The sequence below is a fragment of the Aulonocara sp. 'chitande type north' Nkhata Bay genome, linkage group LG14, assembly GCF_057382095.1.
Source record: "Aulonocara sp. 'chitande type north' Nkhata Bay isolate Kocher_YH1m ecotype deep benthic linkage group LG14, A_spYH_male_GT1.1, whole genome shotgun sequence".
Lineage (NCBI taxonomy): Eukaryota > Metazoa > Chordata > Actinopteri > Cichliformes > Cichlidae > Aulonocara > Aulonocara sp. 'chitande type north' Nkhata Bay.
The window spans coordinates 11,814,196-11,834,681 of record NC_141357.1 but is presented as its reverse complement, the minus strand read 5'-3'; the positions used below and the strand labels follow the sequence as shown (position 1 = coordinate 11,834,681).

Genomic DNA, 20,486 nt, shown 5'->3' with positions numbered 1-20,486 from the left:
GACACTCGCCTGCGATGCTTAGCTGAACCAATTATCAGTTCATGCACTTAAATATAAGGGCAACACTAATTGTTAGAGCATGTGTTAGCTTTTCCTGTGTTGATATAGTAATAAAGATAAATGTCTGATCTCTAATTGATGGCTTCTCTGGACGTGTTGATGTCTGTTGTATTTATCTTATCTTTCATTATTCTGTGGTTGTTCATCAGTGTGCGCATGTGAATTTGTAACTGAGTTTACTGTGCATTTGATAAAGATCCTCAACCTAAATGTAGTCTTTTTTTCTCTCATTGATAAACCTGTAACCTGTATGCCAATCAAGGAACCACATCTGCATTTTAGCGAGGCTAGAACATGTTTTAAGTGCTGTGTGGATTCACAGCTGGTGGAAGCTATTTTGCATATGCAGGTTGTTAAGGCATACCTGACTACTATTACACTTTTAATCACCATTTTATCATCATCATGATCAATCAATCACATCTCTGACTGGAGTAGGCGACGCTCACAGGGATCGTTTTGTGTAGCACAAGATTTTTATATAGGCGCAAACCAAGGCTGAAGCAGAAAAGCTTAACAGAGCTAGTTGATAAGCACTGTCGTGACACCTGTTATCTACAGGTGGGATTTTAGGTTTTGTTAAGCCAGCTACCACAAACAAAGCCTGGATGGTGCAACATATTTATAAATTTCCCCAATAGTATATCCTCAGGGTTAAATCACAACTCTTGCTCAGTGTTCTCTGGGATGGGCTCCAGCGTCCTCACAAGAAAACCGATGGGCGGATATAGCCAATTAAATACATCTACAACATCTTTAATACTCAAATATTGTTTTCTATTTTTATTTTTCCTACTATAGAGGCTTGTTTTTTCTGATGTCTGTTCTTTGTCCTAATATGTGTGGCTGGGAAGGGACTGTATGTTATCCCCCTGTCATTTATAATGAGTATTATCCACATTACTCCAGTCACTGAACTGAGATGATACTCCATGTTGTTTTACGTTATCATCTATACAACCTGGTTTTACCTGAAAAGCTTAACATTTTAATGACTTAAACCCTATTTTAAATGTGTCTTTGAAAACTGTGCCTGCTTCTTTAGTTATTATACTGAATACTGAATATAATGTACAAAGATATAATACTACAATACAAATAATACTTGTATTCTGGTTCTTAATTTGAATACCATGAAGACAAAAGAGCAGGAGCTTATCTTCTTCTTACACATCTTGTTTCTGTCCCACTTCACTCTTCCTCTCTTTGCATGTAACCTAATTTATGGCTGTATGACCTTTAGGATTAACATGCTCTTTTAATGCACTAGACCTTTGTGCTGCTTGTGATGACAGGTGCTCCTGTCTCCTATTTACAGGACTCAAACCCAGGCATTAATCTGGTATTACACATTACAAGGTCTTAAAGAGATCACTTTCAGTGACAAGATGATATTATCTGGCTTTGTCCAGAAACCCCCCAAAATCTGACATGGAATAGTTTCTGCATATCCTCAAGCAAGTGTATTGTGAGCTGTAGTAGAAAAAGATTTGTCCAAGTGAAAAGAATAAGAAAATTATAGAGCGAATATGATTGGGTTAGCTTTGTTTTGTAAAAAAAAAAATACATTTTAAAAATATGAGGTTTTCAAATGAAAGTGTTCCTATGCTGTCATTTCCCAAATTGCTGTAAATGTATTCATTCATTCTCAGCCATTTGCTTAACATGTTTCAATGGATTAAAATAAAATATAAATGCACCATATTGGATGGGCTATGGAAAAATGTGTGCTGATGGGGTAAACCAGAGGTAAAGAACCCGCTGCACCAAAAATCTATTGTGATTGTTTTGATTGCAAGAGGATCATCACAGTTTCCTCTAGTTTCTTGCACAAATTGTCCCAAAATAGTAGCTCAGTGGTCATACAGCTTCAGAAAGTGTGACGGTTTCAAAAACAAGTTATACCTCAGCCCTGCAGCCAACATGTTTAACAAGGTGCAACTCTTACTTTGAAGGCCAAAGATCTCAACTTCAGTTTGTGTTGCTCCTTTTACATTTGCACTACAGCTTGGAGAGCAGCTAGCCAGTGTTTGCAGACGAGTTTTCCACTTTAATTTAAACTACTCGCCCCAATATGCTAGCGGTAAATAAGCAATCACAAAGGGCGGTGGTTAGTCACAGGTCTCTGGACCTTTGTGACTGGGGCTTTAGCAATCATTTTCTGTTTAAGGTAAGCTGTAAAAGCTTTGGCCACTGTTGTAGTATTATTGCACTATTGCCTGCTGTCAGGTAATACTAATTTTTACTTCTAACAAGTGGCTGATGGTCATTGACTGTGTGACTGTAATCTTATTCACTTGTTCCATGATTGTCACATGTTCAAACTGGCACGGACAGGCAAGTTAAAGTCACGTGGTTGGCGGTCACGTGTCTCAGAGAGACAAAGACAGAGAGAGTGTCAGCAGCATATATATCTCTGACTATATAATTGGACAAGAAGCTCCTGGCATGTGCCATAAGCTCACCCTGACAAGACTCAGACATTTTGCTTGTTAGCAAAGCTCACAAAGACAGATTTAGGCCTTTGGGGGTGGGGGGACTTGTTACTGTGGCAGACAGCATGCAACACTGATACCCGCTGTCATATACCAACAGCAGCCAAAGCTCTTCCATCTTCCATCACAGAACATTTTCCCTCATGCATGTATGTAATGGCAGTAAAGTGAACCATGCAGTAACGCCATGTTCCATGTTAAACTTAAGAGAGCTGAAATTAGTTTGTTTATATTTCCCACCATTTTTAAAAAAAAAAAAAAGGAACAAACAGCATCACTGCAACTACTTTCTGTTTGCATAATGCGCACAGTGTTGGTTACAGTGGGCCATAACAGCTAATCTTATCACAACCTTTGGCAGACCTCCAGCCAACACTTTCTAAACTGGTTTCCAAGGCAACCCCAACGAGCAGGACCAATTAGAACTGACAAAGGATCCGCAAGCATTAAACTGCCTGGAGATTAAAGGGAGAGACAAATGATAGGTGGGGTATGTCTTTATGATGTGTGTGGTGGGTAATAGGGGAGCACAGTGACTTCAGAAGCACCTGTAGGCTCACTTGTGTCTGCTTCAGTCTTTCCATTGGGGGGAGCTGTGGGGGTGAATTTAATTAAACCAATTTCAATCCTTCCTTCTCCCTATTTGGTTTCTTTCTCTGTAGGACTGCTGGGTGTTCATGTGTCAGTAGGGCTGCAGGCAGGAAACCAGATCAATAAGAAATACTTTAGAGAGATCAGTGTGTGGTTATTTTTTTTTGCTTTTTTTGCTTTTTTGTTTAGGGCCATCAGTCGAACACTGTGGCCTCTGAGCTGCACATCAATCACAAACCATGCTGTTTGTGCAGGGAGGTTTGTGTGTGTTTGAGATTGATTTGACAGCCTTTGTACTTCAGCAGGGGATCAACTTTACTGAATAACTGACACCCATGGTCGCCTGGTGTTGGTAGGTTGTTGGATTTCTGTGTCTATTGGGGTTCAAATGCGTGTCACACTTCTAAATCGATGACCTTTCCTTTAAACCCTTTTAGTGCGCGCCTGTTTAAGAGTTTTATTCACGGAAACAGTAACCATGTGTTCGAAATCGAAAGTAAGTGTTTAATGTAAAAATGTCAGCTCAGTGCACTCACAGACCGTGTGAGAATCATTGACATCAGCCCGACACTCCCTGGTTTGTGATGTCCCTTTAAAATAAATTGAAATCTTATCTTAGCATTTTTTCTATTGCCACATTGGTTTGTAAAACCAAAGTAAGGGATGGATGTGACTGACCACACGCACAATGTGTCCACTAGTCAATCATGTTGTCACAGTCTGGCGGAGGACTGTATGTATTGTGTAGCGTGGACCCAAAACGCAGACACGAAGGAACTTGGACCAAAACTTGACTATCAACAAAAAGCGAGCCGTTTAATATGGCTGATAAGAAAGTACAAAAACAAAAGGCAGATGCACACAAGAAAGATCCTAACTAGAACTAAACTGGGAAAACTAAATGCTAAACACAAAAGGTAAAGAACAAAACCTTGAACATTGCAAAAAAAAACCCTAAACATGGAAAATCCTGGAAACAATTCATATCCTTTTCCAACAACTATTTCTTTGATCCTGTGGTCCATCCTTTCTGCCTTTGCCAAAACAAACATTTGCCTTAATTTTATTTTCAGCTCGAGTTTCTCTTCCGCTTTTTTGTTTATTTATATATTTTTGTACCTTTTCTTAATAAGATTGGAGGAGACTGGTTGTAGTCCTCTCCATGGTAACGCTGTTTCCCATTCTTGCACTCACTGTCGCTGTCTCTCATCACATAATTCTGCCCTACCCTGTGCTTTATCGCTGCGCCCTCTCCCTATATGCGCTCTCCCCTTACCCTCCCCTTCTCTCTCTCTCTCGCTCCTTGTCTCCCTTTCTCTCTCACATATGCACACACACATACACTCAACCTCTCCTCTGGTCCACTGGTCTCCTGCTAATGCTGCACCGTCCACTGACTGCGAGATGTTCAGTCCAGCTTGTAAAGGCTCTGCAGGGGAGCCGAGGTAAGGCTTTCACCCTCGTCTCTTCTGGAGCTGAGATGTTACTGCTGCTGTTGTTGACTGCTGACAACTGCTGAGAGCCAAATGCCTGATGGGAAGAGCATTAGTGTGTGCGTGTTTGTGTGTGTGCTGATTTGTGTGAGAACTCACCAGCTGGAGTAACGGGCTTTTTGTTTGTTTTTAGGTTAGGTCTGGCACTTGTGATCTGCATACACGCACACAGCAAAGGGAAGTGATCTTACTTCCTTTGATATTCATTTATTTGTGGTCTTTTTTATGTCTTCTTAAACTTAGGAGTATGTTGTTGTCTGCATGCATGCAGGGAGTCCGCTGAGAAAGAGCCTTTGGAAATCTGATGGCACGCAGATATTCTTCCCTCCAATGCAGCAACAGTGCTGCAATGTCTTTTTATGGTGGTGCACTCTCTGGCGGTTTATGACACCATGTTGTGTTTATGTGTGTGTGTGTGCGTGTTTGGGGGATGGTGAGTGGGGTATGAAGTTCTGCATATGTGAGTGGGTGGACAAGAACAGTGCTTCTTAATATTTTCATAAATTCATCTCACTAACATTCATGCCACAGGAGGAAATCCAAGGCAAGCGATAGACGCTCAGTCATTCAAACACTCTTTTATGAGTAGAAGAAGAGGAAAATAGGAGCACCTGAATCATTTCTGAGATGTTACTTTCTGACCTGTGTGTCAGCCAACAGGTACGAGTCTTAATGTACTCATGAATTTTCCAACAATGTGCTGGTGGGAACTCATTTGTGCTCATGTGTGTATACATCACGGTGTATGTGTCCGAGTGTAATATGGAAATGTGATACCTGCTGAATGCAGTGCTAAAGGAGAAATGCAATAATAATATTAAAACCATTACTCTTTGTCCCTAAGAAGCACTGCTTGTTTATAACATTAGGCTCTCAAAACCTTTCAAGACATCTCACAAGCATTGTGCTGTAATAGTAAGGAAGGAGTAGATATGCAAGCGTCATCTGATGAAGAAATGTGACGCATTTCTGTTGTTCCTGCAGGATACTTTGTGAGGTGCAAGATATTATGTGCCTTTTGCGTGCTGCTCAGATGGAGGGGGTGGGGGGGTCCTCTGGTGAGATGCTCTGTCCTGCTAGATTTCACTATCACCATGATGGCACTCTGGGAAAAAAGTTATGGCAGTTAAATGTGTCAGATGTGGACTTACAGTAGATGAGGGTTTTTTTTCCATGATGTTTTGCTGCTGAAGGGTATGTCTTTAAAAAAAAATAATTTTTTTAAATTTCACATCCCTGAGTGAAAGCAGAGACACCAGTGCCCAACACACAAAAGCTCCTTGGTTCGAGAGGGCACAAATCCCTGCCATGGTTTTGTCGGGAAAGGCGTCTGGTGTAAAAAAAAAAAAAAAATCTGCCAAAACTAATGTGTGGATCCATCTGCTGTGGGGACCCCTTGTGAATAAGGGAACAGCTGAAAGACGCTTTGGCAGCAGTGACACCGTCACAGTGTTGCTTTGGCCAAACAGTAATCCAAACCTTATTTTTTTAAAAAAACACAGAAGAGAAAAGCAGCAAATATTTTATTTCTTCACATTTTTGTTTATTTAATGATTACAGTTCTACTTCTGTGTACACTTTAATCTGTACTCATTTAGTGTACTACCTTCTGATTCAAGTTGGGTGGCCAAGATTCATACCCCCAGCTCCTCTGACTGGATAAACAGTTAAGACGATGGATGGATGGATGGATGGATGGATGGCCCAAATCTACAGTTACTGTATGAAGATTTGGGCCATGAAGAATTATAGGACCACTGGGTAATGCATTTTTGTCATGTGCCTTCAGCTGAACCCCTCCACCCCCAGCCCACTCCAGTTATGAATGGTCAGTGATGGCAGACTTTGGGATATTAATAGCTCTGGAGCTTCAGAATCGTCACATCAACCAAAAAGAGACTCTTGACACAGCAGTCCCAGACTAAAGCGCTTTACAAATCACAGTTCTGCTGTGTCAAGTGGACGACTGGTCCTGCTGGCAGCATTTCACGCAATCTGCTGATGATTCAGTTCAAAATGCATGATGGCTAATCTGTACCTCTCAGGTGGAGTGAATCCAGGATTTGTCCCATTTTCTTAGAGCAAACACACCCTGCACACGGTGCATGCAGACGAGCTTACAGTGAGTCAGTGTCAGTCCTTTACATTTAGGAGTTTTTTTAACCTTCTTTTAAAACAGTGTTCAGTGTGAATAGTTACTGCGTTTTGTTCATCTGTTTTAATCCCACTGGATTTAAAAGGGTTTATTTATCATGTTGCCTGTCTCATATCTTTTGTCCCCGTATTATCTTGAGCAGTCCACTTGACGGCTGTTAAAAATCAACCAACACCACTCAGAGACTTTCTTCTATCCTCACATAACTCCTGTCCTATTGTCTCTCATCTCCTCCTTCCTCTGCCCGTCATCATCACATCTATGAATCCCTCAATCTATCAACATTTCACATTCCTCTCTCCCTTTCTCCCTTCTCTCTTTTTTCCCAAAAGCTTTGGAAATACCAAGATTTCTGCACTGATTACTCACCATGTGTACGGATCTTCACCCGGGTCACAGCCATCGATAGTCTCACTAAACCAGGGGTGGGCAACTCCAGGCCTCGAGTGCCAGTGTCCTGCAGGTTTTAGATGTCCTTGATCCAACACAGCTGATTTAAATGGCTAAATTACCTCTTCAACATGTCTTGAAGTTCTCCAGAGGCCTGGTAATGACCTTATCATTTGATTCAGGTGTGTTGACCCAGTGTGAGATCTAAAACCTGCAGGATACCGGCACTCGAGGCCTGGAGTTGCTTTAATACAGAAACACATGAGTCATCAGTTGCAGAGGGGATTTGCGTTAAACTTCCTCAGCCTGTGTTTGTATTTGTGTGTTCCCATTTAGTGGAAAATGAAATGCTGTGAGGAAATTGCCATGTTCTTACAGCACACCTGATTAAATTGCTTTTTTGTAGGCTGAGCAATTGCACTTGCCCCTGGTTGGTGTCTGGTTGTGTTTGCAGAGCCTTGTGTGTTTGGCATCAGGGACAGAAACGGGAAGTATGTGAATAAGTGGATTTTCTTTTTTCTGGTCAATGTTGCCGAATAATGGGATTAAAGAAAGGAATGATAGCACTGTGTCACCCGTGGGTGGAGGAGGCGCAGCACGTGCGCACATGTCACAGCTTATTAATTTGAGTGCATGAATGTGTGCATGTGTCGAAATTTATGAATGCATGAATGTGCGCCTGTGTGCACATGCGATGCCTGCTGTTTATGGATGTGCGCTCTCATCTCTCAGTGTGGGTGAATTGGAAGAGTGGGTGGATGGGTGGGCTCGCTGTCATTTTTACTAAAATCCACTAACAAAGCGATGAACCATGGGGGGCAAAAATGGGAAAATAAAAATAGAATAGAAGAAAAAAGGAAGGTTTATTGCGCAGAGACCGACTCAAGAAGGAAATGAAAAATATATCTACCTTCTGCATATTTCTTCAATAACAGTTCATATTGAGGGGGTTCCTAATGATCAAATAAAGTTTGTTAGATTTTTATCATATATTCAATAAAGTATGTTATCTTGGGTTCTAAATAAATTCTGTTAGGTAATAAAGTGCATTGAGTTCTATTACTCACCTCATCTGTTTTAGGCAAACACACATCTCCACAGAGGATCCAAAATGTGGAATAATGTTTCAGTCCCATCAAACAATATTTAGTACCTCAGTCACTAGTGCTATTCATTTCACAGTGCTTAGTTCAAAATAAAATAGCATAAGAATAATTTTAATAAGACTTTTATGTACACTGAGTTGGACCCCATTTCACCTTCAGAAATCCCTTAATTCTTTATAGATTTAAGAAGTTGCTGGAAAATTCTCTAGAGGTTTTGGTTCATATTGACGTAATAGCATCATATAGTTTCTGCCCATTTCTGCAGATCTGTCAGCTGAATATTCATAATCCAAACCTGTTTCACCATATCCCAAAGATCCTCTGTTGAATTGAGCCCTGGTGTCTGTATTGGCCCATTTAAGTACAGTGAGCTCATTATCATGTTCCAGAAACCAGTTTGAAGTGGTTTGAGCTTTGGGGCTACACTGTGACTGTAAAGGGACAAACATGGTCAGCAGCAATACTAAAGTGTGCCAAGAAACTATCCCCCACCATTAAAAGCCTAGTTATAGTTGTAGAAGAAAATCCCAGTAGATCAACACTTCCTGAAATACTGAGACCAGCTTGTCTGTCACAAACAGCGATTCAGCATTCAGAGTGACTTAAAATCATCTTTCTTAATGACAGTTTGAACATAAGCCTTGATCATGGCAACATGCATATATTCACTGAGTTTCCACCATGTGTTTGGCTGATTAGATGTTTGCATCAATGAGCAGTTGAACAGGTATACCTACAGTAATAAAGTGGCCGGTGAGTTTAAATGTGTTTTTAAAGCTCGCTAAAACCTTTAAAGGACATCAGCCGAATACAGAAACTCATCACTAGAAAACAGCTGTGCAGTACCAGCTGTGTGCATGTGATATTCAAAGACCAATATCCTATGAAAGAAATCCTATGACACATTCATATATTCTCTGGTAGTCGATCAATAGGCAGCTTTGGTTCTTCTGTGCTCTGTGTGCGTTCTAACAGATGGTGATTAATGTGAATGAGGCAGGAGCCATTAAGCAGAGCATCAGCTCTGTTACTAAATCAGCAACCCTCTGGTAAAACCTCATAAGACTAAGTAACCTATTAGTGGCACAGAATGGGAGGCCGGTTGGGAGGAGGAAGAGAGAGGTAGACGAAGAAAAGCGAAAGGTCTCTCGTGTCTGTCTGTGTATCTCCCCCTTGGGAATCTATCTAATGACTAAATACCTCATTACATGGCTGTGAGAGAGATGAAAGAGAGGAGAAGCGACACAGAAGGAATAAAGATGGAAATGTTGCGTCTCTTGTGCTGTCCCGCTGCCACCAGCTGCCGGGAAGAATTGCTACTGAGAAAGACACGAGGTACTAAAGTGAAATAAACAAAACTCAATTGATGGAAGAGAGAGAAAAAAAACAGAAATTGAATTTATAAAGTCTGAGATAAAAAAATTATGAGACATAAATATGCATTACTTTCACACATACAACACAAACATACTCAGTGACCACTGTGCTGTTTATGTTACAGTTTTTCTGACTGCTACAAATCCAAATGCCGTTTTCTGAATCCAGTGCTGGGTCGTTAATTAATTTATCGCCCTTTTGGCAATTTACACAATTACAATCACTGCTAACACAAAACAAAGCAACATTGTTCACACTTGTATACATTTTTTTGAGAATAACAGCATAAGCATAGGTGACACCATAGACTGTATATAAAAGATGGTTGTACCTGCTGAAATGTTACCCATCAGTTTTGCAGCCTCAGCATTAGTGTTTTGGTCAGCACCATGTTATTTGTCATTTATTTATTAATTTGGGAGCCAGATGTGACAACAATTAGGTGATGGGGAAGTACTGTCAGCTAACGCTAGCAACTTTGGTTAGCAAACTATATAAATAAACTGTACAGCTTCAAAGCAAAGACACAAAAATCTGCTACTTAATAAAAGGCTAGAAATTTGCTAACTGAACATGACTAAGAAGTCTAGTTCGATGACTCGAATTGGTAGATGAAGCCTGTAAATCAAAGTAACCACATCACTATCCAGACTGATTGATGAGTTATTTAAAAGTCACCGCCTGTTGCTGGTGTTATGAAGAGTGAAGTTACAATGCTGTGAAAAAACACTTACCTCTTTCATGATTTCTTAGATTTTTGCATATTTTTTGTATTTGAGTAAATACAAAATGATGATACATGATTTCATTTTCTTAAGGAAGCAATGAGTAGCTTCCCCCTTAAGCCTGATAACTGGTTGTACCACCCTTGGCAGCATGAACTACAAATTAAGTGTTTGTGGAGAAATGTTGGTGCTAATTCAGCCACACTGGAGGGTTTTCAAGCATGAACAGCCTGTTTAAGGTCATGCCAAAGCATCCCAATCAGATCTAAGCCCAGACTTTGACCAGGCCACTCCAAAACCTTCATTTTGTTTATTTTGAGTCATTCAAAGGTGGACTTGTTGGTGTGTTTCAAATCATTGCATAGAACATATGCCTATAGATCATTATAATTTCATGTACCAGGTTGTAAATATAAAGGTTTTTTTAGTACTATAAAGTTAGACGTTTTGAAGTCTTGTGGTCTACGGGATTGATGCATTAGTACCATGTTTTTAACTGGCTACAAACATCTGAGAGGCAGAGAAAACTCGTTACAGTGAAAGGAGAGATTTTTTTCTTCTTATTCCTTTCAAAATCCAAAATGTCCCACACACATTTTTACTGACTGGTGTTTGTAATGAATACTTATACTTAAGTCTTATATATACAGAAAAGGGATGTTTTGATGGGATTATTTTGGTTTTGCCAGCAAAGGGGTTTTATATTGTCTTGTATTGAAACAGTCCTATGAGAAGAAAATATTGTATGAAAATTTTTTTTTTTGCAAACAGTTATGAGATAATGGATGCTTTCAAGAAATGGGTGCTTGAAACTGTGAAAACCAAAAAACATGTATGAAGTAAAGACGGTCTTCCTTTCCCCAAAATACATTTTATTGCAGCAGTAAAGTTCAGTTTTAAAATATGTCAATTTACAGGATTGCCGTAGCTTTAAAGGATTAATCATATTGATGCTAGGTTCAGCATCAAGTGTTCTTTCTTTATTATTTCTCACCTTGCTATCGACAACTAACACACAACATTGTAAATGCAAAAAAACAAAACAAAACACACACCCTCTTATCTGTCATGCAAAAAGCTCTGCTTTTTAGGTTGTTTCATCAGCATCATGTTAACAGAAGAGTGTTAGGAAGATGCTGTGAACAGCAAACCTGTGCTGGAATAGTGTTGTGACATTAGACACTGATAAAGGATATTTATAAGATTGCAAATGACTCATGGCCTGTTACACAGATGGCCCACTGGTCTAGCTACACAGTCAGATCAGGCTTTACAGTTTCATGAGCAACAAAGAAAATGCAGGATGTGTTATACCTATGTATATTAAGCTAGTCTTTTATATGGCACAAAGTCCTGCTAGAAACAAGTCTTGCAACTTGGCAGCTATCTTGGAAAAAATCCCGAACATTTGAAGATTTGAGAGCTGAAGTCCTTGCTATAGAAATGAATGGAGATGGTAGGAGTCATCTCTTCAATGTCAGGGTCATAAATTGCATTTATATTAAACTGCCAACAAAATCTAAGTTTAAAAAAACGTACACAAAAAACAAAACAATAAATCTCTCCTTTTTCCAAAGGTTTAAATCACTTTTTACCACTGAACCATATTTCTACTGTGCATATCCAAAGTTTTACAACAATACATTACATTACAATCCATTTAAAGTGGTGTAGTTTATCATAATCTGATTTATATTTTCCAAACATTATATACACTTGATGTGTGTGTATGTGCTTCCTAGGAGGCAAAAGGAGTTCTCCAGGCCTTAGCTAAGTTTTAATTAATACATTGATAATTTATATATTTCTGAGCAAAATATAAAAACGAGGGATGGCTCAAGACTTCAGTACAGTGCTGTACATACAAATTTTGTACATAATCATTTCATGTAGCAACCACTAACATTAATTTCAAATATTTTTTATATGTTTTTATATTTTCGTCATGGGAGCATTGAACAAATGCCATGCTAGTTCATGTTTCTCTACATGATTATTGCAGCAACAAGGAGATATGCCGCCATACAGCTGATACAGTCGTGAACCTTCACTCTGCAGTCATCAGTGCATAAGTGTGATTGGCTAATGTTTCCCATTTTAGCTACCGATGTCACACAGGGATGGGACAATCGCCATCCTTAGCATGCCTCATGTCTCAGGTAGACCACAATTGTCTGAGTGCTATGTCTTCTCTATATAGGAAAATGTCTCTGGCACAACACAGTGCCATCGTCAGTCTTTATTGCTCACACACTGCGTACAATAAAAGAGTTTGAACAAATTAATGGAGTTTAACAGTTACCATGCACTTGGTGTTGTTTGTCAGTTGCGAACACTGTGGCGACCTGATGACATCAGCCAACTGGTTACTGTCGGGTGATGTCACCCAGCCCACTTACAAACATCTGTGGTGTTGTGAATGCACATTTCAGATCTCAAGGATAAAATGAGTGTGTTGCAGAGGAAATATGAGTGTCATAAATATCAGAATTCCACAGTTTTTATAAAACTGAACTTGCAGTTTGCTCTTTCTCAGGCTAACGTTAAACTGGGCACGGTGAAATACCTACAGAATAGACAGATATTGAGTCATCGGGTATTAGATTTAACAAATGAAGCTGTGTGACACTAAACAAAGAGAAGATGATCCTCTGACTTAAATCTGCCAGCAAGTAGTCATACATGCAGCACACATGCAGTTACTTTAGCTCCAGATGACGCTTTATTAAAGCTATTTTTACCAAGAGAAACATGCTTATATTTTTGTGATCCTGTTTGCAGGGTGTGTACTTCACACAACCGCAAAATTGTGTCATCACTATAGTGACAGCTTTTCATGTTCATGTTGTAGTTTTGGCCAAGCAGTTAAGACCTGCAGCAAAGGTCTTGTCACTGGCTTGTACTTTATTTTTTACTTGTCCCTATTTTATCTTTTGTTCTTTAGGTTTTCCGATCATTCAGTAATCTTATTTTCTAACCTGCTATGGCATCATTCTTTTATTTACATATTTTAGGACTATCAATAGAAATGGGGGGAAATTTTAAATTGGTGTTAAAAGTTGTTAGTTTGCATTTGTTCAGGAGGGTTGATTTATCCTGTTTCATCCACAAAAATGTTTTGAAAGTAACATCTGGCTCCTCGGCTGCTGCGTCACCAGCTGCTGTCTAACTGCTCCCCTGTGCTGTTAGGTGCCCACTCATTTATACAGAACATGGATTCCTGATGTGTCATAAAACTTTGTGTGTGTGTGTGTAGCATAAAGACATGCCTCTGTTTTTTGTGCGACACAGTAATTTGCAGCATTTATTGAGCTTGATCTTTCATGATACTGGATACAAAAGACCAAAATTTTCAGAACCTTTAAGGTTTGAGAATCAAAGTATTTTTTCTTTGTCAGTCTGATATTTGCATTTTCTTCTTGCTGCTGTTGTGTTCATGGTTTCTCACATCTCTAAACCACTAGAGGGAGAGTGACTGACAATCTTAAAAGAGACTGAAAGCATGCTGATAATTGAGAATTTAATTGTGAAAGCATTAAGCCATCACATTCAACAGACTTCTAAAGTGCTTGTTTGGTTTCTTGTTCTCACTGGATATGTTATGAAGTGACTGGAAATGAAAGTAGCTCTCGTGGTCTGCATAACAGAGTTCACTCATCAGAATTAGAATGGCCATATTCTAGTCTATTACTACTATTATATTATAATATTAAAATGGCCCAAGGTTAACTTTCCTTAAAAATAGCTGGTAAAAATGTTGTTTAAGTAGCTGCTTTTGATTTTACACTGCTAGTATATTTAACAGCCTGGACCTCTGCAGATCACAAACACACTGCACATTGAAATTGAACTGTTGAAAAACTGAGGGCTTGTAAATTCTGAGAGTGTCAACTCTGGAGTGAGAAGAAAGGGCATCAGGAAGGACACTCCCTTTGGCCACAACATGAGAGGTTTCGCTGCAGTCTTTCTGCACAACTGTTGGGCTCTTTTTTTCTTTCCTTCAGAGAAGTGTCAATGCTATGTAGTGCAACAAAAATAATCCAGTTTGACTCCTCTGTTGAGCAACTGGCATATTTTCCATTCAACACAGATTCCTCTGATACACTTCTAATAGATTAGAAATAGGAATGACGCAATAGAAATATAGCTTTTTGCAGCGTTAACCTGAAGTTTCCACAATCCACATCAAAATGCTCGATCAACTTATCAACTTTGCTTATTCAGGGACATTTTTGCATGTGTGAGGGTAAACAAAAAAAGGGGGCAGTGCAGGCAGTTATTGCATTTCCTGTTGGACAGCATGTAAGCAAGAATACAACGTACATGTGTTTTGGTTGTGGTTACTGAGATAGAGCTCGATGCATGTGTAGCCCTTTACACGTGTGTTTGTGTGGGAAACAAACCAGTGGTTGTGGCCCCTCCTCATTTGGCTCCTCCCCTACCCTGCTGAAATATGTGTACCTGTATCTCTCAGTGTGTCAGATTTGAGCGCGGGTTTGACAGACTGTGAACCGATGTTTCAGGAAAGTTGTTGACGGGTCAAGTGGCAAATTGGACAACAGCAGCTGTGGAGAGGCAGGTGAAAAAGAGCAGGGAGAGAGAAGGGAAGGCAAACAGAGGGGGAGAGGGTGAGAGAGGGAGTGAGACAGAGAGCCTGGGTCAGACAGAGACAGACAAAGTGCAAGTATACAGAGAGTGTGTGTGTATATATATATACACACTCCCATAGAGGAAGACTGTCAGCAGAGCACACAGTTCCCAGAGGAGAGAGGCAAAAGAGACTGCTGAGAAGGTCAGACTGACAAAATGCTGAGGAGGAGAAGTGTGTCATTTGGTGGATTTGGATGGTATGTATGCGTTTTCATTCAATGCTCACGTGTGTTTAGGAAAGTTTGCATTGTGCATGTCCATGCTCATATTTGTGCCCATTTACATGCAGTTCTACACTGTGTTTGAATCATTCCCATTGTGCTTTATAATCAGCTGTAGAGTGTGCCAGTTGTTGTTACTGTACAGTGTGCGAATGGGTGGAGTAGAAATGTAAACTTTTTTTATGAAAAGGAAGGATGGGTGGAGGGCTTAGCCTGCTCCTCTGTGTCACACCTCTAACACTTTGTCCTCTGTTTGTCTGTGTGTGTGTGTGTGTGTGTGTGTGTGTGTGTGTGTGATCATTTACAGTTTCACTCTGTGTTGTCTCTGTTGAGGGAGGGATTATATTCAACAGCCGACTTTGTTTCTGCCTGCTGGCAGTTGTGGTTGTTGTTGCTGCTGTGCTGGTAAAGGGACGCAGCTTGTTCTGGTAATGCTCTCCTACTGTATTGGCAGAGGGAAGTTCCCATGATGCAGCGTTAAAGAAGCTGCCAGCAAGCCCATTTAGCACTGAATGCTGTGACACACTCGGATGGAGTGTTTTTGTGCGTTTGGCTCCCTTGCTGCTAGTCATTCTGACACTGAAGCACATCTTCAGAGCACTTAACCTTCCCAGCTGGGCTGATGCAGCATAGGCCAGACAGGCTGCGATAACCTCGAACAGACAGAGCTGAGGAGCAGCAGCAGCAGCAGCTTTGCGTGCAATATGTTGTGTTTTGCAGAAAAAAAAAGCTGGACAAAAAAAAAAAAAGATTTCAGGTACACTAATTTTTAAAAAGAATGTCACAAGTCAATGGTGATTGCAAGAAAATAGAATTAAGTGGTCAGAAGGTTTAGATAAACCACAACTGCTTTAGTTTTGACTGATAATTGGTTACGGGTCCAAGTGCAATTCAAGTACAGTGCAGTCTCATGTACACTATGATAATTCCTCTGCTAGTTAAAATATCCTCTAATGTCTCTCTGTGATACTTCTCTGTTAGAGATCCAGTCTTTTTAATCCTTGGGAAAAAAAATATTTCCCTAAAAGAAAAGTTGTATCAGCATTTTCTTAAATTCTTAAACCAAACAATAATTCCACGTGTTAAAGCTCATGGAATAATGTCTCTAATTTTCTTCTTTTGAATGCTCAGTGTGAGATGAAGGGATATGTTAAGGGGGATTATTTTTCTTTTCTTTTGGATTGCTGTTAGAAATGTACAAGATTGTGTTTTGTATGCTGCTAAGATTAGGCAGGTGTGACGGGAAAATACACTTCTCACAGGTCTGATGATAATGAACTTGCAGCATCCGGTGAAATTCTTGTACATTGTCAGCTGTAAACAAAGAACATCAGCATATAAGTATTTAGATATTGTACAAATTGATTCTTCCGAGAAGTTGAACCCTCTTCATTTTGGGTGTGAGCTTAAATGTAACCGCATCCAGATGCAAACTGACAACATACTACTGTAAAGTTCCTTAAAATGCTGTTTACAGTGTTTTGCTTTTGAGCAGTTTCAAAATCTTAGTCACATTAGGTTTACCTTCTATCTGTAGTATTTAATTATCAGTTCATCTAGTCACAAATTTGAACATTTTTTGGTTCATCACAGGCGCAGATATGGATAAATGGAAGCTGTTTGAACATCTGCTAATCAGCACATTAGTAAATGTAAAATCAAATGTAGAGGTGAGGAGGACGCTGAGCTTACTGTTACCAAACAATGGTGACCATCTGTGACTTTCTTTGGATAAGAAAAATGTACTCACTGGCCACTTTGTTAGGTACACATATTCAACTGCTTGTTAGCATAAATAGCTAAGCAGCCAATCCCATGGCAGTAACTAAGTGCGTTTAGACATGTATACGTGGACATGATGATTGAGCATCAGAATGAGGAAGGTGAGGTGATTTAAGTCAGTTCTATGGGCCTTGCTAATGTAAAGTTCACAGGAGATTGGTCAAATTGCTTTAAGCTAATAGGAATGCAACAATCACTCAAATAACTACTATTAACAAACATAGTATGCAGAAGAGCATACTTCGCTCAGGCTCACTAAAACGGGATGATGTAAGATTGAAAAAAAAAACAATCGATCTAATGATTATTTTTTGTGGATGCAGGGTCTGAATTTTTCCTAAACAACATGAAAGCATGGATCACTCCTGCCTTGTATCAGCATATACGCCTGGTAGTGGCGCTGTAACAGTGTGGGGGATATATTCTTGCCACACTTTGATCCTCTTAGTACCATCTGTGCATGCAACAGCCTACCTGAGTAGCCTGAGCAGCCTACCTGCTGACCTTTATGACCACAGTGTACCCACTGTATCTTCTGTTGGCTATTTCCAGCAGAATAACACACTATGTCACAAAACTCAAACTGTATCAAACCGGTTTCTTGAACATGAGAATACTCACTGTACTCAAATGACCTCCACAGTCACCAGATCTCAATCCGAGCTCAATGGAGCATTTTTGGAATGTGGTGCAACAGGAGATTCACATCATGGATGTGTAGCTAGCAAATCTGCAGCAACTGTGTGATGATGTCATGTCTGTATGGACCAAAAATTGTGACGGGTGTTTCAAGCACCTTGTTAAATATGTACCACAAAAAGAAATTCTGGAGGCCAGAGGAGGTCTAAACCCAACGCTAGCAAGCTACACCTAATAAAGTGGCTGGTGAGCATATATAGTGGTCTGGTGATGAGATTTTGCTCTCATAATATGTTTTAACAAACATATATTATCATTTCCCCTTACCTGTAATAAATTGTATGATTTGGTGGATTATTGAGCCATAATATAGATGGTGTGTATTTTCAGCTGCTGCTCTGTTACAGTATGACTGAGGGTAATTCATCTGTCACAGCACAGTCATAAAGTCCAATAGTTGTTTTAGGAACATGATGAACTAACTGCAGCTAAATAAGAAGCTTTCTGTTCTGACATTTGAATATCAGCTTTTTTGTTGCATGACGGTGAAACATCACAAGAGCTTACAGTATTTATCTCTGATCTGATGCTGCTGTAATGCTGCACTGTTATTGATATCAAATAAGTGGTAAAACATTCAAATGATATTTAAAATGTCTCTGCTAGGCACTGCGTAGATTGCGGTAAGGCATGCATTTGCTGATAAGAACACACAAAATAAACCTTAAGTTAAGACTCTTGACATATTTATAGTTTCCTTTATGGAAAAGCCTCAAATGACTCGCACGAGAACAGCAGCACCAAAAATGAAATGTTGTGAATTGTTTGTAGTGTGGCCAGTGTGCAGTGAAGCACTGAGACGTCGATCAGTTTGCAGAGAGGTAACTTCGTTAAACGAGGCTGTCTGTCATAGGCTCTGGTCTATGCCAGTTGCTTACACTCACACTGCCGCAGCTATTAAGGCAAATAGAAGCAACCACAATTTTAATGACCCTTTCTTTTTTTAAAGCCACAGAAGCACAGGGGCCCCGTGGAGACATAAATCTCACTCCTAACCGTCTTTATCTGCCTGCCTTCCTGTGCTTATGTCCTTAGTAAATTAGGAGCAATTAGACTAAAGAATTGAATTGCTGCTTGGAGCAATTTGTATCAGAGACATGATCAATAATAATTTCCTCTTTATGTGTGTGTCTGCCTTCTCTTGCTTCTTTTCCAGGATTGACAAGTCCACTCTGTCTGCACTGAAAGCACGGTAAGTGTTTTTTTGTTGTTGTTCTTGTTATTTTTAGAGGTTTTAGAGGGAGGATGACATAAAGCAAAGGGCCTGGGCCGCCCTGGTGTGGTCTATTCCTTTGACAGCCTACATGAGCACTCTGGGTCATTTTGGAAATCTTATTCTCTCTTCTGAACCCAATCGCCCAATCACCACAACTTCCAGATAATATTCAGAAATGTGTCCGTCAAGCACAAAGCCATGTTTTCTGCAAACACGCTGAGACTGAGCTGAAGACCTTTAAAACATTGGATAAACATATTGTCCATCACACTGATGGACTTTAAAGTCTCAGCAGAGCTATGAATCTTTTTTTTAGACACATAAAAATTCAGTATACACCTCTTTACACAAATCTCCAACTCCCGGTCCGAGTGACAGATTTTCTAAATTGATTCCTGTCATTCACTCTCATTTACTTTCTCTTCACTGCCAGCTTGCACATGTTGGCAGGTCATACCCGTACAAGGAGGAAGTTTCTCATGCAGATACCTGTACTGCCAAGTACTCGAGTGAGTTCTAGGTAAATTCTGTGGTTGCACTGTGGCTCCCAGGTGTGACTGCAGTTTTTGAATACTATGTACTGGCATAAGCAGCGTTCTCTGGGTTTTTCCATAAGGGTTTGTTTGGGCTGTACGATCTAAAAATAAGTAATTAAATCCAGCTTATAGCTCATTGCACAACGAATACAGACATTTGAGACACATGCTAGAATTATTAAAGGCATTATATTAACCTTTATTAAAGCCTTTAAGATAAATTTAAGATGTATTAAGGTTTTTTGAGATTCTTCAAGCACACTGGTGAAGGATGATACTAGGAAGAACCACTGCCTTTAAGAGGCATGGTAATTAATTGGCTGCCACCATCGTCCATCTACTGAGGGACTGAGATGTTCTCTGTGTGGATTTGAATTGCTGAATGTGGGTTGTAGCATTTAAATGTGGTCTAAATCTCACCAGGTGCATGAAATTTCTTTGCATGTACTGTAACAGACCTTTATTTTTCTCTAACAAGGACCTATCATGCAGCTCTCTGACCATTTGCTTTGTTTTTGTGTGGCTGAGTTGAGCTAAGATGGTGGTGTTAACTCTTAGATTGGATGTCTTAATTTTATTAATAAGAACTGACAGCATTCAACAAACAGTTATTAATTCCGGTTCATGTTTCACACCTCTGCAAGGAGAAGACAGAAGCTGTCTCCTGTGGATTTAAATGTGGGCAGTGACTTTGCAAATTTAGAGGAACAATGTTGTGAAAATTACACAGTGCTGTGAACTTTTGAGGTGTAGAATTACTGCTTCTGCTTTTACCTTTTTTCATTCGGGGCATGGGCAGAGAATGTGATGATGTGAATGCCATTTGCACAGTTGTGTACTTTATTCATGTGGCAATCTTTGAGGGTATGTGAAGCTTCTCTGTGTTGAAACAAACCACCGGCAAGCCTTGCTACAGGAAGTTGCCTTAGTGAGGACAGATGATGGGTTTTTGTGAGTGTCAACTCTATCTTTATCTATACCCCAAAGCCA

At 39.8% G+C, this 20,486-nt stretch overlaps 1 protein-coding gene across 3 annotated transcripts in view; it reads left to right on the top strand.

Annotated features, from left to right (window-relative positions):
* Positions 1-4,454: 4,454 nt before the first annotated feature.
* Positions 4,455-20,486, top strand: part of rap1gap2a (RAP1 GTPase activating protein 2a) — an 88,889-nt gene continuing 72,857 nt past the window's right edge. For 2 of the 3 annotated variants that reach the window (XM_086260959.1, XM_086260957.1), the window contains exons 1-2: positions 4,455-4,591; positions 18,901-18,936. In XM_086260959.1, the coding sequence (XP_086117085.1) occupies positions 4,473-4,591; positions 18,901-18,936 (155 nt within the window). In that variant the 5' untranslated portion in view covers positions 4,455-4,472. Of the gene's footprint in view, positions 4,592-14,838; positions 15,240-18,900; positions 18,937-20,486 lie in introns of those variants that run through there. The other variant, XM_086260961.1, reaches the window with a different exon arrangement.